Here is a 19,298-nt window from a genome sequence, read left to right as displayed (position 1 = left end):
CGAGACAATAAATCTGGAGGAATTGACAGGACAAAGAAAGCTTAAATTTAGGACCTTCAGTAAGTAAGAATTCTAAACAGAATTTGGGCTGGGATAGTAAATTAGTAAAAAGTAACAAGGATTGTTTATGCAGGCTTCTTGGTTTAGAATTTCCCATCTCTGGTGATGAGAATGTCTCTTTACCTCTTTCTGCAGAGAGGGTACCTTTCACAGGAAAGATTTATTTCCTGCTTTCAGGGGACAGAAGAGGTTCTGAATATCCTTCTTTCATGAGTTTTCTCCTAAGTAACTTTTATTTAAAATATTAAATATGCCAAGATGGCACATTTGGGGGAGGCCTGCCCTTGGCACCTACACTGGCTGAATAGAATCATAGAAGACCCTCAGTATATGCCAGTTCTCTCCAAGATGTTGGACAGAATATAGAAGATTAAGAAAACCTGAGGATTTCAGTTATAAAATTCACCATCTCCTTAGTTAGCTACATCAGGCTTTTCTCTGCTTGAACTGCAGATATTTTGTATCCAAAATGCTTGAGGCATGGACACATGGAATTTCTGTACCAATGAACTTATCCATTCTTCTACAAAGATCATTTCAGAGATATCATTCTGAAAGGTAACACATCTTTAGAAAGTGGCTATGAGAAAAAAGATGGCTTTCAAGCTGATGAGTGAATTTTCAAGGGGATCTTTAGAAAACCTTTACCGCTAACAGCATTTTCCAGTATAAGCCATGCCCAGCTGGCTGGCATAGTTTGAAAAAAAAGTGGCTGAATCTTCATAAGGTGAGTCTATTGGAGATTAGTTTCTCATGATTTAGTGCATTGCTAACGACACAGTGCATAGCTCCCTAGACCCAGATGATGCTAATATTTCAAAGATTCAAAGATGTCTTCCTCCTTAATTCATCCTACTTATTCCAAAAACAAATTGGTAGATTTCCTTCTACTCCCTGTAACTGTGGGGTCCTTTGTTAGTGCTAAGCATGGGTAGAAGTGGGAAAGGAGTTGGGTGAATCCAAATGTCTAAGCATAATTTCAGGTGGCTTTAGGTGGTTTCTGCATTCCTTTTCTAGGTCAGAAACCTCTCAAGACCTATTTCAGGAGGCAAGAGTTAGGAGTTCCATACATTTAAAGATGGCCACTAAGTATTTGAGCATAAGTAGCTAGCATGATACAGATGTTCTCAAAGTATCAAGCAGGTGAGGACTCTAGGGAGCTGATGCCTAAGGAAAAGCAGTATAGCTGGATATGAGGCTGGGCTTCTAGGTTCATCAGAGCTGTGGGTGTGAATCACTGCCTCTGAGATGGTGCAGTGAAATGGAATACTTACAGGAATCACCAAGGAATATACATTTGAAATCTAGGCAACCTAAGCCAATACAGAATGAAAGTTTAGGGGGAAAAACTACTAATTATCCATAGAAGAAATGATGAGTATATTGATATAAATGGATAAATAAAATATAATGGAATACTAAGTAAAAGTTAGTCAAATAAGCTAAATCTTGACTTAACATTAAATGAAAAAAAGTTGCAAGAAGTTAAAAATACTTGATAAAATTTATGTATGCTTTTGAAGGACATGGATTTATAGTATATATTATTTATTGATTAGTTCACATGTAGTTTTAAAAAATTAAAAAGTAGAAGAGAATCCAGAAAAATGTATCATGGTATTTACCTGGAGAATTCAAAATAAGGGTTTTTTTCTTCTTATAAAAATTAAAGATTTTAAACAAAGGAGATATTTTTGTTCTGATTGATAGGTTCATAAGTGCTTGTTTAATTAATCTCCGTTTACTAAAAATAGTTATACTTTTTAAAGAGTGTATAAAAAAGAAAAAATAACTTTTTTTTCCTATTACGAATGGAGTTAGTGTAATTTCTTCAGAGTTTTGGAAGAATGCAGGTAAGAAGAGTCCAGTGTGCTTGGTCCCATGATAGGTTTCCCTTGCTAAAAATGAATGATCAATTAATTAAAAAAAAAATAAAACATAGTACTTTGTGGCATATTTCTTTTCATTGTGAGAGTTTTGATTACTTCAAGAAAACTTCAAACAAGCAGTGAATTTCCAGGTATAAAAGACCTAATTCTTTAAAATGCATGATAAAATATATCATAGCTGGCATGACATAAAGAGGGAACAGCTGCAAGATAAAAAAAAAAAAAAGATTTAAAACAAATAACAATTCACAGAGATCTCTCATGAAAATCTTTATTGCCCTCAATAGCTGTTTACTTATTGAGATAGTTATCCTTATTGCTTACATATATGGCTGGCCAAATTCCTCATGCAAAGCAATAAAAATTGAGGACTTTTCATATGTCCTGAGAAATGCCTTTTTCAGGAAACCTTATTTCCCAGACCTTTAGTATTATCAAAAGCCTCAAAGTTCTGCCCTCTGACCTCACTTCACCAAGTTTACAGGAATTCATTGTAGGCCTTCCGCATCAGATATCCTTTGGCAGGGGATCCCTGGATGGCTCAGCGGTTTGGTGCCTGCCTTCAGCCCAGGGTGTGGTCCTGGAGTCCCGGGATAGAGTCCCACATCGGGGTCCCTGCATAGAGTCTGCTTCTTTCTCTGCCTATGTCTCTGCCTCTCTCTCTCTCTGTGTCTCTCATGAATAAATAAATAAAATCTTTTTTTTTTTTAAAGATATCATTTGGCAATCTCTGATAGCTGGAGAGCTATCTAGTATTAATGTGTCCCCAAGTAGAGTGATATCTTAATAAGCCTCCAATAAGGCTTGGAAAGTGTCAAGGCTGTGACTAATATGTGGTGCTGCTGGCCTCTTCCAGTAGCTATATACTACTTTCTACCCTTGTCCCAGGTATTTTTAGAGGCATCATTTCCCTCTTGCTTTAATTCTTGACAGTCATATGAATAAGAGCCTGTCTAGCAAATATGAGAGTGGGGGGAAAAGGGGCTAAGGAAGTATGGGCTAGAGTGAGGCCTTTCTGTGGGCTGCTGTGTTCTGTAGGTATAAGGAAGCCTACTTATAATTTAGTCTTTTCTACCTTAAAGGAAAACTCTAATTGATATAGTACATAATTTGTGGGACTTTTTGAGGGAGGCATTTTTATTTTTCTTCTGCCTAGAACTCTAACTTTTAAAAAATAGTTTATTTAACATATGCTTTTATTGCATGTTCTATGTGCCAGGTACAATCCTAAATTCTTTACAAATAGCAACCTACTTAATTCCCATAACAATCTGCTAATATAGGTGCTATTATTGAATGTACTTAAAAGATGAAGGAACTGAAGATCAGAGGAGAGAAGTCATTTAAGATCAAATAGCTACTAAGTATTGGGTACTTAGGATTTATTTGAACTCAGAAAGTTTTACTTCCAGGTCACTTTTTTTTTATACTAACAAAGCTTGCTGATTTCCCTCACTTTAGTGTCTTTATAATCAACATATCCAGCTCTTTGAGGCTTGACTGATTTCAGTAAATAACCACCCTTCATTGATCACGGCCATAGCCATAGAGACCCCACAAGAAGACCTCAGAAAGTGAATAAATGTAAAAAACGAATGCCTAATACTTTTTTTAAGTTGAAGTGTAACTGATACACTGTGTTACATCAGCTTCAGGTATACAATTTAGTAATTCCACAGTCCGAATGTTATACTCTGCTCACCACAAGTATAGCTACATCTGTCACTATATAATGCTATTACAGTGTCACTGAATATATTCCTAATGCTATATCTTTCATCCCCATGACTTATTCATTCCATAACTGGAAGCCTGTATACCCCACTCCCCTTCATCCATTTTTTTCTGTCCCCCTACCGCCCTCTCCTCTGGCAACCATTGGTTTGTTCTCTGTATTTATGGGTTTGTTTCTGATTTTTGTTTGCTTATTCATTTGTTTTTTTTTAGATTCCACATATAAGTGAAATTGGATGGTTCTGTCTTTCTTTTTCTGACATATTTCACTTAGCATATTATCCTATAGCTTAATCTATGTCATCACAAATGGGAAGATCTCATAAAGGTGGCTTAGAAGGGATGTAAAATATTACATTGCATATATATATATATATATATATATATATATATATATAATTACATCTCCTTTATCCACCCATCTAAGGATGGAAAGTATCCAGTACTTTAACCAACAATGTGTCTTTCATATACAAAAGCATCACCAACCTATGTGTATGTGTGTGTATTTGTGTCTATGTGTGTATGTTTGGGAGGGGCATATTGTTCTTCCCCATCTCAGCATAAGTATGAGCAAGTTCCACTCATGGTCACAAACACATGGGATCAGATAAATTGAAATCAGGATGGAGGCTTAGAAAGACAGAGAATAAGTCAGAACCCCTACCTCTCCTTTTCTCATGCCTCAGCTTGGGTCCAAGGAAATAAAGGACACAAAAGCATTAGGGAAAGAACTAGCTGTTACAGAAAAACATCCATGATCTTTCCCTCCTCTAAAGCTCAGATCCCTGAATAGTCAGAAGTGCATACTCTATCAAGCTTAAGTTATCTTATTTATTAAGTTTGCGTATGGGGTCTCCAGAAAATTTATAAATTCCTCAAATCCAGAAGCAGCAGCTATTTTCCTCTAGATTCCTCTTCTATATAACTTCGAATTTGAATTATGAAGGGATGGCAAGGGTAGAAGCTCAGAGCCCTACAGAGGGATGATATAAGGAAATTGTTGCACCAGGAAGAGCCTCTTTCTGGTACACCCTGGGAATTGTCACAGATGAGGTGCGGTTGCCCTTCCCACAGGTAGGTTGGCAAACTATGCAAGTCAAAGGTGGCTTTGCCCTTCTCCAGAAGTCACCAGATGCTCAGTTCTCATGACCCCGAGCAGTCCAGGAAGGAGCAGAGACCTTCAAGGAATAGTGATGGCTAGGGTTGGCGGGTGGCATGAGGAAGCAGGCAGAGATTTTGTGAGCCTGTAATAGGACAATCTGTGAGACACATGGACAAGGAAGGCAGAGAGAAAAGATGAGCAGTGTCTCTGTTTGGAACAATGGAGAAAGCAGTTTGAAATTCATGTAACTGACTTGTTCAACATCATACTGTGGAAGAAAAAGCGGTTAAAATTCAACTCTTCTTTCTTCCAGTCTGTTTTTTTTCCCCCTCATCTTTTTAAGATCCTGCTGTTCTTTCGTCAAGGTCCCTGCACACTCCCTGCAGAGTCCTGCTGGATCCTTGTTTCCTTGGCCTTCCCTTGCCATCTGTTTCCTGATCTGTCCTCTGCCTGCACCACTCTAGCATATCTGTATTTACCAAATGGCTCCCTTACTTTTACCATCTCACAGGTAGCCTGGAAGCCCATGCTGCTCATCCTCTCCTGAGCACACTTTCAGATCAATCAAGATCACGCACTATCTTGTGCAATAAGACCTCCCAGAACATTCTGAATATCTCCCTGATGGGATCCTGCTGGACTGACCTCAGATTCTGACATCTAGTGGAATTTTCTATTGGTTCTTTCGACATGGGTGTTTTCCTTATTTTCCCAGTTAGAGAATGCAACGGGGTTAGATAGAGAATTCTCTTTCATAATATTTTTCCTTAAGCAAGGCCTGATTTAGGCTCAGGGGATACCAAAAAATAAGTTAAGATCTCTTCATTATGATCTAGGAGGCACAAGGTCCTTGATTCTCAGAGAAGGTGATTATGACTTAAAAGATGGATTCCAGCCTACCCCTACATATTTCATCCCATGGAAACTCTGTGTGTTAATTCACTTTCCTTAGCCCCATTTCCTTACTGGCTGCCAGCTGAGGACCTACTCTAAGTCTAAGCTCCATTTCTTAGCACAAGGCCACCTCCATCTTCTAAGCCAGCAATGACACAATGAATCTTTTTGATGCTTTGAATTTCTTGACTTGCCCTGATGCTGCCAATCAGAGAAATCTGCTTTTAAATGGCTCCTGTAATTAGAAAGGACCCACCTCAATAATCTCCCAGAATTCTCCTTTTTTAATTGATTTACTGTCAACTGATTAGTGACCCTAATTGCCACTTCAAGACTTTTTTTGCCACGTAAGGTAATATGACTCAGGAGTTGAGACTGTATTTACAAGCTCTGCTCACACTGAAGGGGGGATATTATAATAAAATCAAGGGTCGATGGGGGGTCATTAGAATTCTGCCAGAGTTTTCTGCCATTCTTGCTTTCTTGAGATGGACCTCACTCAAACTTGTAATGGGAATAATTCCCCTATTTCTCTTATGAAAGCACCTGAAGGACATGAGACCTGAGAAATTTCCTCTCTGACTTTGCATATACTTAACCCCCTGTGGCCTTTCTTCCAGCCAGCTCCTACTTGTGCAGAACATCAACTCGTAATTGCTTCTCTCCATTCCTTTAGAGAAAATTTAAATTACTCAAGCTATGGCTGCTAATCCTCAAGAACAATTCCTTTATTATTTTTTAAACAATATTCTATTCATTCATTCATGACAGACATACAGAGAGAGGCAGAGATTTAGGCAGAGGGAGAGGCAGGCTCCCTACAGGGAGCCAGATGCAGGACTCAATCCCAGGACCCCAGGATCATGCCCTAGGTAAAGGCAGCCACTCAACCGCTGAGCCACCCAGGTGTTCCCCTTTATTCTTGATAGTAGCTGAACTTCAATTCACCTTCCCATAGTAAAGTTCCATTAAACATTCTACCCCCTTGGGATACCCTGAAGGGAGCCTGCTTCTCCCTCTCCCTCTGCCTGTGTCTGCCTCTCTGTGTCTCTCATGAATAAATAAATAAAATCTTACAAAAAATTCCACCCTCTTGCCCCAAGTGAGAATGTTCCTTAGAGTCTTATCAGGCCAGGCATTCTTTAATAAAAGTGTTTAGTTTGATTTTCTTCCTGTATTTGGTTCATTGTCTTGGAGAGCCATTTCCAAAAACCCCTTCAGGTGTCCCTACCCTTGAGTCTCACAGAAGGGACAGCTGAGGAAGGCCCCTTCTGAGCAGCACTGTACTCTTTACATTGAATGAAACATGATCTTTATCTTTATTCTATTTCTTCTTTGCCCTTAGTATAAACCTCTTTTTTAAAAAAAAAAAAAAGATAGTATTTATTTAGTTATGAGAGACACAGAAAGAGAGGCAGAGACATAGCAGAGGGAGAAGCAGGCTCCCTGCGGGAAGCTGGATGTGGGACTCCATCCCAGGACCCCAGAATCATGACCAGAGCCACCCAGGTGCCACCACTTAGTATAAACCTCTTGATTTGATTTGTTTCACTACTCAGTGTTATCAGGACAAAGCGGATTACAGGGCTGAGATGTTTTTTCTTTGTTTCTTATACATTTTTATCATTTGAATATAAATAGCTATAGTCATATAATGAACATCAGAGTCATAGTCTGCCTTTTAATATGATAAGGATTGTGGTGCCAAGAGCACTAAACATTTGAAATTCTGGTAGGATTTTATGAAAGACAAATTAGAATGTCAGTGGCCATTCAGGGGAATTTGTGGTATGAATAAGACAAATCTATTTGTGTGGTACTTTATAATCAAAAGGTTCAAACATTCCAAACGTTTTATCATTAGTATCTTGAAAACTGTTGTACAAATAGCTTTAGAAACAGAAAACCTCTAAAAGGAGGAAAATTATAAAATTCTTTCCATTAAGTATTCCTGAGAATAGGCTAATAAAAACATAGACAATCTAACTCCCAAACTCCAATGGTGCTCTAGCTGACTTTCTTCCTACTTGTTTTCTTACAAAATTCCCCAGTCTATGACCCATTTGAAGTCCATCATATTTGATATTAGCAGATATTTCAGAAGATTGTTTGACTAAGATTCAGTCTTCCTCTGCAGAGTGGTTATTGAAAAGCTCAGCTGTCCCTAAGGGAAGAATGACAGGACAATCCTTAGTACTATGCAGGACTAGACACTGTGACAGGATGAGGTTGGTAGTACTTTACATCTATGAAGGGAGGCAAAGAGAAAAATTCATGGTAGGTTGTGGAGGGAAGGTGGGAGAGCAGGGTGCGATCCTGGGGTCCTGTGTCGGGCTCCCGGCATGGGGCCTGCTTCTCCCTCTGCCTGTGTCTCTGCCTCTCTCTCTCTCTCTGTCTATCATGAATCAATCAATCAATCTTTAAAAAAAAGAAATTAAGTGAAACTCAAGACCCTTCAGTTAATTTTCTTCCAATATATATAAAAGTTACTTAATTTCATGTCAAGAACTATGAAGTCTCTGAAATATCGCCCTGCTTGCAAGGTAAGTTGGACAATATCAATTTCACTGATAATGGCAGAAGGCAAAAGACTTGATGAGCAGCATGAGCCCTACATACTCACCATACTTTACCTTACCTCCAAGTCCCAAGTCCCATGGGTGGGGGGACATAGATGGGCTGATGCAGATGCCTTCATATGCATTGGGTTATATTATAAGGGAAAATTTTTTGAAAGGTTATATTCATTTATTAATGAGAGACACAGAGAAAGAGGCAGAGACATAGACAGAGGAAGAAGCAGGCTCCTCACAGGAAGCCTGATGTGGGATTCAATCCCTGGACCCAGGATCACTTCCTGAGCCAAAGGTAGATGCTCAAGCTCTGAGCAACTCAGGTGCCCCTAGTTTCAGGTATACAGTATAGTGATTATATATTTATACATATTCCATATATCACCTGGTGCTCATCATGATAAATGTACTACTCTTCATCCCCCTCACCTATTTCACCCATTCCCCCACCTGCCTTCCCTCTGGTAACTACCCGCTCATTATTTGAATCTGTTTTTTTGTTTGTCTCCTTTTTCTTTGTTCATTAGTTTTGTTTCTTAAATTCCACATGAGCGAAATCATATGGTATTTGCCTCTCTGATTGACTTACTTCCCTTAGCATTTTACTCTAGGTCTATACATATTGTTGCATTAAATGGCAAGATGCCATTCTCTTTTTATGGTTGAGTAACATTACATTATAGATATATCTATATCTATATCTATATCTATATCTATATCTATATCTATATCTATCTATATCTATATATCTCCCACCTCTTCTTTATATATTCATCTGTCAGTGAACACTGGGTTGCATCCATATTTTGGCTATTGTAAATAATGCTACATTAAAATTAGCGGTGCATATATCTTTCTGAATTAGAGTTTCTGTATTCTTTAGGTAAATACCCAATAGTGTAATTAGTGTATCATGTGGTAATTCCATTTTTTATTTTTTGAGGAACCTCCATACTGTCTACCATAGTATCTGCACCAGTTTGCATTTCCACAAATAGTGTGCAGGTGTTCATTTTTCTTGACATCATCATCAACACTTGTGGTTTCTTGTGTTTTTGATTTAGCCATTCTGACAGATGTGTGGTATCCATTTTCTATTTTCAAAGGTATTTATTTATTTATTCATTCATTCATTCATTCATTTGGAGAGAGAGAGAGGGAGTATAACAGAGAGGGGAACAACAGAGGGAGAGGGAGAGAGGAAACCTTAAGCAGATAGATACCCAGTACAAAGCCTAATGCAGTGCCCAATGCATGGCTTGATCTTATGACTCTGAGATCATGACCTGAGCTGAAATCAAGAGTCAGCTGCTTAACCAACTGAGTCACGCAGGCACTCCTTTTCTGTTTTTAAAGATTTTTCACTACACAGACATCCTTGACAAGACAGTTCAGAACTAAGTATGGGTGAAAAAAAAGACACAAGTCACAGATGTTGCTGGTGCAGAGAGGCATTGTATGTCATCTCATATAAATAACAAAAAAAGTTTTAAACAAATACATTTATTGTCCACCAATCAGGAAGTCAAGTTTCAAAGACTTTTCTATTTAACATAATAGTTTGCTACTCATATATGGGTGTTTGTTCTTTAGAGAATTGGTTTGGAGGTTAGGGTAGACATTTACTGTATTATTATTATTTTTTAAATTTAAAATACTAAAATGTAATCTTGAAGGTAGAATTTTTACACTGAAGTCAGGTTTGCAGAAAATATTTACAGTTGGACTCAATTGGAAGAATTGTCATCTTTTAAAAAATCATCCTCATTTGCCTATCAGATTCTACATAGGCAAATAGTGGTCACTTTATGGGTGTGGGGGAAAAGACAATGAGGATACGAGATAGGCTGGTAGTAGGAGGAATAGTGTGTCTATTCTTCCCTGCTTCTCTGTCTCTCATGAATCTCTCCCCAGGTATCTCCATTATTCCCAGGCCTGACCTCTTGCATCTGCTTCTGGACCACTTTATTTCTTCCATTTTGTAGTCTTTCCTGGAAGACTTTTTCCTCTTCCCTCTGCCTCTCAGTGACCTGAGAACTATGCATCTGTGAGTCCTCAGAGAACAATAACATTCCACCTTTGCCTAAAGGGAAATCCATCCTGACTGTGGAGAGGATACCTTGGGCACTTCCAGCCTCTCCATTGGAAGAGCCCCTCCCCATGCTGGGAATCTCTCTGAGCCCTTATCACCTATGTCTCTTTGTAGTGTCTTGGGTTTGCTCTGCTCATTTGCTAGGCTTTGATTTTGGTTCTGCTTCTCTCTCAGATCCTGTTATGACAAATCTTTCCCCTCTACTCCAGTAAAACCATTCAAACTGGACAGTGAAGGGGAGACTGTAAAAGGAGAATGTACAAAGGGGGAATATGAAAAGGTTCTTTATTACCTCCACCTCCTCCTACTACTACATGTACATTTTTATAATTTAACAAACATGAAACACTTCAGCGTAGTTTATAGTGGTTAATATCAATTGAATAGTACAACATTTTCTAAAACTTACTTGGTTTGTTGAATGTTATATTATTTTTAATTTTATGTTAGAGAAGATAGACTAAATACTTCATGACTATTTGCAATGATGTTATATATATAAATAATAAAATTATATAAAATTATATAGTTATATATAATATATAATATAATTAATATATAATATAAAATATAATAATCTGTAATATAATTAATACATAATCTATAATTATATATAATTATATAAAATTATATAAAATTATATATATATAATTATATATAATTATATATATATAATTTTAAGAGTCAGAAAGTACTTGAGGGAAAATAGTTGGCAGCAAAGAACTGGTTATGAATTTCCTGCAAGGCTAAGGAATCACTAGGTAGCCACTTGGTTTATAGAGCCAGAATATGGATACCAAGTGGCTTTGTTGGAGTTCCAGATAAATATTATAATATTTAACACATCCTTAGGAGAGTAGCGATGTCCAGTCTAAACCCAGTTTGAGAGAAAAGTTTTCAAAATATTTAATAAGTTCCAATATCACAGATTTTTCCAAGTGTCCTCTTAATTATCTATTTTTACATTGCTCTGAGGAGAGGGCAGTATTTTGATCATATCTTTACCAAATGACTAATTACTTCTCTAAAATATATAGTATCACCAGCCTAGATTTGAAAAATCATGTTATCTAAACTTTAAGTGCCAGTGGGTCAAAGGGAGGCTAAAATTAGACATGACATATTTACATAATTATTTGGGCAAAGGGAAAATACAAAGATATATTCACAATGTAAGCTGACAAGAGAACTAAAAGTACAACCAAAGATATGATAAAAATTGGAAGAGTGATATTTTGTGACAAGATAGAAATGCCCAGAGAAATAACTGCTGTCCCTGAATGAACTGAACTCAGAACCTACCTTACTTTTAGATATTTCAGTTAGGTGATGCAATACATATACTTATTTTTTGAGCCATATTATGCTGGGATCTTTCTTACCTGCAACTACAAATGTCCTGTCTTATACTATGGTATCCTCCAACTGAAAGAACAGAATGTGGTCCTTACAACTCCTTTCTGAAGGAGGAACTCAAATTAAATAGGAATTGGCACAAGCACTGTCATTGTGAATTTTTCTGATTTTTATTACTTCAACCAGGGCAAAAACTCAAGACCCATGGTGTTACACATCATTTAAACTGATGGAAAAGTGTTTCCACCAAAAATGCTTTAATCAAGGCAGTCTATCTTAGAAAGAGCAAAAGAAATTTAACAAATATTCATTTTTAACAAGTGATAAAGTGCATTCATCTCAACTATTTATTCAAAAAGTGATAACCTCACCTAGCAATGTTGTAGTATTCTTTGCTTATATGGAAAATTTTGTCAGTGGTCTCATATGAGATTCTTTTCATAGAAAAGAATTCTTTTTCAGATTAGGAAACTAGCCAAATACACTTTTTTTCTATAATAGAAACATGTGATTAGGGAGAGGTGGTGATAAGATGGAAGGCAGATCAGTGGTCTTGATATATAGATAGTTCCATGAAAAGTCTGGGTCTTGTCTGTAGTCAGTTAAAGGGAATTTATTCAAAAGAGCATCATTCTTTTTTCACTGAAAAAAAATAGTAACAAAAATCCTATCAGATGTTAAAGCCATCCCAAATCCAGTCCTGACTAGATAAGGATGTTTTAGGGCAAAAGAAAGAGGACCTAGTTGAGTCTGTTCTCACAAGTGCCTGCTAGGGACAGGGGAATGCATAGTTCGGTGGAGCAATGCCCTCTGACCATGGCAAGGAAAGTAACAGAATTCGAAAGATATTAGGAAATTGTACAGTAATTTGACATATCACTTATATGCCTGTCAAAGATAATAAAAAATAGGTCCATATATTATTTGTTTTATCCATCTAATTATTTTGATTTATTTATTCATAGTCTGTTTTACAAATATAGAAGAAACCTATTAATTGTCCTTCAGTCTGATACTTTAGGAAGTACTGTTCTAAACATCGTCTGAAACTTTAAACTGGTAGTGTTATACCATCAGACCTAGGGGAATATGCAGCAGAATGTGTGGGGGAGCAATGTGCACACCCCAAACCTACACGAGCTGTATTGAAACACCTCCCATTACAAACAGGCTAGTAACAATGCATATTTAGGAACTTTTCCAGAAACCAGGATGAAATTGGGCAAAAGGAAGACCCCCAAGGACTTCCTACTCAACCACTTCTTCCAACTAAAGTTTTCTCTATGAGACAGAAGTGCACAAGACAGACAATTGAGACAAAACATTTATTTTTAATTTTCTCACTTGAACTCAAGTTATGGAAGACACAGCGGTATTTTAGATAAGGCTGAGAAGTAGGGAAGGTCATAATGATGTGGTCAGTTTGGAGGTATGGGAGGATATTTATTTGAAGACTCTAGGGTGAGTATTCATGCTTGGTCCCATGTCCATGATGAGCTGCATGTAAAACTCAGGTTCCTGAGGTCTCCCCAGACCTAGTCCTTGAACTTGCAGATATAGGGTAGCTTCGTAGCACAGTTATAATCTTTCCATTTCAGGTATCCTAGAGAAACAGAGGAGCTCAGGTAAGTGTGGCTGGTAGAGCTTATGAACCCAAGAGAGAGGCATCCCAGTTTCTGGCCTAGGATTCAAAGCCTCCTTCTCACCCTCACCAGTGTCCTACTCCAGAGAAATGAGACTCAAAAAAAGGAGAGATGAGAGGGGATGGTGGAGACAAATCAACACTACATTTTCTAGCTCAGGGGGATTCTTTGAGGGTCATGCTGAGAAATGGGGAAATAGAGGATGAAAAAGCCTGGGCAGAAAGTAGCTTCTCTGTTACTTACCTGTGCTTCTTGACAGGCTCCCACAATAGCCAGGGTTTGCAATGGTGGAGGGGTTTTTCTCCCAGGCAGAGTAATTCAGAATATCAGCACTACTCCACTCCCAACCATCTGCATTGGGCTCATAGCCCTGTAGAGGATGGAGGGTGGTGAGGTTGAATTCTCACCACCCTCCATCCATTAGAACTCTCCATTAGAGTTCTCCTTGCATGAATCCTTCCCCAACATCACCAAATTTGCTCTGCTCATCCAGATGCTGCCCTGGAGCCAGAGCTCTCCTCTGGAAAGGAAACTTTTCCTAATTCCTTGTTTTGATTGGCAGATTCCAAAATCAGTAATCACAAAGACCAACAGAACCATTCAGAGTAACACATTCCTGACTGAACAGCAATCAGTGGTACATTTGTGATTACCCTCTGAACCTCAAAGACAATGTCTGATTTACAGAGCAAAAATGGATCCTATGTTCATTTAGGATTCCCTCAGCACAGTAAGTGCCGACTCTGTGAAGCTCAGAGAACTGAATTACAAGGCCTCACATGGAAATTGTGCAAAAGCATGACAGGAGGCAGATTCACTTCAGCTGGAGACAAGGGACTTCCACAGAACTCAGCTGTTCAGCTGGCTGCAAGACCTTTCCCTTCTCCCTAATGTCCTCCTAGATCTCTGAGCTCCAGGGCTCTCTAGGGCATTTGGTGGGTAGGCACTGGGGACAGGGAGTGGGCTGGGGGGCAATAGCAGCTTGAGAGGTTATGAAGAGAAATGAGTGCATACCTCTGTGGGGTCATGGAGCCCCATCCAGACATATGAGTAGCTGTTCACACTGTTCTTGACCAGGGAGGCCACAAAGGATGCCTCACTCCCACTGAGCACAGACACAAGGTGTCCCGAGGGCCTCTTCTGGCAGGCCATCTGGGTGGGGAAAGGAGAGACTCAGGGGGAGCCTGAGTCATAACTCGGGGGAGGGCAGGGCAGAGGTAGGAGAGAAGGGGTATATATGCAAGAGATGAGGGTGTTCAATCTCGCCCCTTCTGGAGAAACTCTGGAGAATGGAACCTACCCCCTCAGGTCTCTAATGTACTTTCCCCTTAAAACCCCTAACTGAAAACCCAAGTACTCACATCAGCATCCATCCAGGATTTGGGGGTCATAAACAAGGCATAGCAGTGGGAGGCATAGGCCTTGGAGCCTTTGGGACACGTGATCCGTGGGGCAGGCACGTCCTTCTGGGAGTCTTCACCTATGGTGGAAGGGAGTCAAAGAGAAGGAAGAAGTGAAGAGGAGAGTGGGCATCAGGGTAGGGAGGTGATCTAGGGGAATATCTATGAGGCCGGTGCGTGGGGAAGTGATGTCAAAGCCCTGACTGTCTCTCACCATTGCCTACCCTTTCAGGATTTCTGGGTCTTGAACCAACTGCACTAAGTGAAGAAACTTCTCTCCTCTTTTCCTCCTTCACCTTCAAAGCCCAACCCTTCCACACACTAGGCCGACCATTCTTGCACTGGATCCTCATTTTCCTTCCCTATATCTCATTATTGACCCTTCATGCTTTTCCTCCTTCACCTTCCAACATAAATTAGACTGCACTGACAAAATGAATGACCTCCTTGTGGTGCTAGTGGACCACTGCGACGCCTGTCACCCCTGGTTACTCTGAAGGAAGGAGTGAGTTGGGCAAGTTATAGGCAGTTTCATTGTGTGGGGAGATATGTCACCATTACCACAGGAGCCTTTTTTCTTCCTCTTGGCCCTGAGCATTCACAAGGACCCAGTGCTACAGACAGGGCAAGCTCACCTCGGACCTGAGACAGGACCATCAGGCAGGAGAGCAGCATCCAGGACATGCTGGGGAGGGCCATGGGAGGCAGCATCATGTCTGTGATCCTAGGAAGCAATCAGAGATCACTAAGGAAAGAGTAATTAGAAAGAGGGCAATTAGGGAGGGCGACTCCTCTTCCTTGTCTTTGTTTAGTCCCCTAGGAACAAATTGATCTCAGTGACATCTATCCCCTTGTATAGCTCTGGAAAGAATCAGATGATCAGTACACCCTCCCACCCCATGAGACCTGCCAGCCAGCCTGTGCTGAAATCACAGATGCTGTGTCTCTGTCTCACAGAGGGATCCTCCTGTACCTTCCCCCAAATATGTACAGTATAACTCCTGCCACTCTCAGCTTCCACTCACCTGTCTTGCAGGGATTTGCAATGGTCTGTCAGTCAGGCTGGGCTTTTATAAGAAAAATTGAAGGGCAGGCACTGAAATCAATAACAGGAATGTGGAGGTGTCAGGGGTCATGGGAAGGGCTTGGCATTGGTTCAAGGAGATTGCTACCGTAAGGAGGAGTCTCTTCCCAGCATAGGCTGGGAATTGCCACAGATTTTGCCTCTTTCCCGTTAGCAGGTCAGCCCTTTCCCCAGGAACAGGTGAAATTTGTTCTTTCGCTGGCTCTTCTTCTGTATTAGGGGCTGTTAGCAGGAATTGTAGTATTAAAAAAGGGGAACATCTAATGGAGTAATTCTTTTAGTTGATATTCAAGAACTCCCTTTTGTAAGCATACATGTATATTTCTTTCTATTTTGTGTAGTTAAATTAAATGATCTTGGATGATAAGTGGAGGTGAGTATGGCAATTACAAGTATCACAGTTATCATCAGTGAGAGTACAGAAGGAACTGAAGTCAAAAATGGGGATGATTATTTCATGGCTGCATCTTAAACATGGTGGCTAATTTTAAGGAAAATCCAGAATCTCTCGATGATTCAATAGGTGAGCCAGGATATTAAGGAAAATCAGATGCTAAACTTGCCTTACCAGTCTCTTGAGAGATGGAGCTTACCTGTGGTAAAATAAGAGACAATGTAAATTCATGCATAAGAAGATTAGAGTCAAATGATGCAGAGGCAAAGGAAGTAAAAAGAGGGTTAGAGTCAGAGCAGTGATTGGATGAATTGTAGACATTGTTCTATCTTGCATGTAAGTTGGAGATGTGACATCAAGATGTTCACTACCCTGGGCTGCTAAGAACCTCCTCTGCAAGACTATCATTTGGCTCTAAATGAAAAGATGTTTATATCTGATACATTCTTACTGGGAGAGGAGCCAGTTTCATGTAAAGGTACTGAGAAAAGTTCCTCAGTCAGGTTTACTTCTGAGTTAGCAATTTTGGCAACAGAAGGAAACATGTGGCTCATACCATGTGTTTCAGGTGTGGTTTAGCCAGTCCTGGACATCGTTAAGCTGGGATTTTCTACAGATCTTGTCTCTCACACTATTGTGTGTACATGTTTACAGTAAGGATTTGTGATGAAGTCACGCAGTTATGCTCATTACTGATTCATGTCATCAGATTCCAAAGTCAGTAGAACCTACAAATAATCTAATATGAAATATAGCCAACATATTCTTTTGTTAAAAAGGAAAAAGGAAGTATTATATCAAAATATATACAAAATATGTAAATACAAAGCCATAAATATAGTGAGTGCTCAGTGGAAATTAAAGTTTAAAAGTATAAGAATAATACACCACACAAATATGATAATTAAAATGACTGAGAAAAATCTTGCTACGTTAAAAAAATTACTTGAGAAGTGAATAATAGCAATTAGAAATCTAGAATGGAGTATGTTCTCAAATTCTTGAAAAGCTCAGTGTAATTGACCGAAGTATCTATTTCAGGTTAAAAGAACCTAAAGAGATATAGTAATTTAATCACATAAGCAAATTTTAAATGGATCTTGATTAATAAAGTAAGTCATTTCAGGGACAACCGTGATATATGAATATGATATTTGATAATCCCAGATACTTAAATTTTCTCTCTTGTGATGATGGTATTATAGTTAGTGAATTTCCTTCTACTTCTGATATTTACAGTGAAGTATTTAGAGGTGAAATATCATGCTATCTATGACTTTTTTCAAATTATGTAAGAAAATGTCTGTGTTTGGCATGAGGAGAGGCTGAGGAACGGGAAATAAAGCAAATACATTACAATCTGGTAATAATTACTGAATCTAAGTGTAAGATATAAGAGTATTATACAATTCTTTCAATTTCAGATAACTGAATTGAATTCAATTTTCAAATATTCTTTCAAATTTCAAAATATGTTTCAAATTTTCCAGATAGAAAGTTATACTTTAACTTACATGTTCACTATCAATTATAATACATAGGTATTTTTCCCTTCATTACCATAAACTAGAAATAGCTTAATATAGAGCAATATTCATGTGGAATCATATACAGCATATGCATTAAAAATAACTTTTACAAATTCAAGTGAAATATTAAAGTATTATAAACAAATAATATTTAACATTTAGCTATGTAAACAGTTTACAAATAAAAACAAGAAAAAAACAATGAGGAAATTGATCTTCTGTGTCCAACCAGAAAAAAATTACATCTTCAGAATTAAAAAGAGTAATCATCAGACTCCACCTGTCAAAGCAGAGCTTAAATAGTTTTGAAGATGGAAAACCTCTAAGTCTTGCATTTATCTTAAGAAGTAGAATTACAGGCATTCTCCAAAATTTCTCTTTTCCTTTTTAAAACTGTACGTATTTTTCTTTGCTCCAGAATCTTCCCTATTGCTAGGTTAAACTCAAATCCTCCTATGAAAAGTTATTAAAACTCAGTTTTGTTTCTACTTTAATTGAAACAAAGTTATAATATATCTTAAGGTTATAGTATCTCTAACTGCAATGTAAGACTTGTTTCACATGACAGCTCACCAAACTCAGTAAAATTTAACTGTTATTGTTTTATTTGTAGTTATTCTCCTTAGCAATCCTCATTAACCAGGCACTGAAAAGTTTGATTAAATTCTATCTTTAAAAAGTTAATTTTAGGTTAGTTACACTGTACTTCTTGGTGGTGAGTAAGGAATCCTTACTCTTGGTTTGAGCTTTACAAAGTTTTCTTTGCCAAAAGATATAATGTCCAACTTGTACTTTTTATACATATTAACTTCCAAGTCAAACAATATTTGCAGATAAACCTTAGTATGATCATTCCTAGAATTAATTCAAGGGGGTAAATGATCACATTGCGGGAATCTGGGATATATCTTACAAGAATGGTGAAATATGAAAAGTTCCTGGAAGATGGTTCAGCAGTGCTCATATCAAAAAATAGCCTTGAACATATTTTATTGGAGATTTATCACTAAAACACAGCCCGTTGGGATATATTAACCAAATACTCAGGATGCTACTTTGGTCCTTTCACCTTATCCTAAACCTGTCAGAAGAAATGGGAAAGGAATAAAATGAGGTCCCATATACTTTGTGAACCAAGGCTGACTGGCCAAACCTCAAAGTCCCTGAGGCCAATAAGGGAAGTTATCAGAGCACTGTAGAGTTGATACCATTGGGTTAATCATATGTAAGTAATAAACAGTAACTATTTTATCACTTGTGCAGTTATTGAGGGCAATTAGGTTTTTATCAGGAAACTGTCAATTTTTATTTGGTTTCAATGCCTCGCATTGGTCTTGGAACAGTTCCCTGTTGTATATCATGTTAGTTCTAGTATACTTATTGTGTATTTTATAAAGGCTATTGTTTGTTATTTATTTTCTTTTAGGATGAACTAGTCATAATACAAAGCATTCTTCATTTGGGAGAAAAAATTAAGATTGTGTTTCCAACTGATTACCATCAATTACAATCACTTCGTTAATGGCAACTCATCAGACCTGAAAT

General features: G+C 38.2%; 1 protein-coding gene across 1 annotated transcript; it reads right to left on the bottom strand.

The window, feature by feature from the left end:
* Positions 1-13,009: 13,009 nt before the first annotated feature.
* Positions 13,010-15,472, bottom strand: LOC100687463 (regenerating islet-derived protein 3-gamma-like). The gene is given in 5 exon segments (NM_001256535.2): positions 13,010-13,306; positions 13,590-13,716; positions 14,361-14,498; positions 14,708-14,826; positions 15,382-15,472. Coding segments are annotated over 5 exon segments (531 nt in total). The 5' UTR covers positions 15,461-15,472; the 3' UTR covers positions 13,010-13,238.
* Between the last annotated feature and the right edge of the window lie 3,826 nt (positions 15,473-19,298).

This window comes from Canis lupus, chromosome 17 (assembly GCF_011100685.1).
Source record: "Canis lupus familiaris isolate Mischka breed German Shepherd chromosome 17, alternate assembly UU_Cfam_GSD_1.0, whole genome shotgun sequence".
Classification (NCBI taxonomy): Eukaryota; Metazoa; Chordata; class Mammalia; order Carnivora; family Canidae; genus Canis; species Canis lupus.
This window is presented reverse-complemented; position numbering and strand designations above follow the sequence as displayed.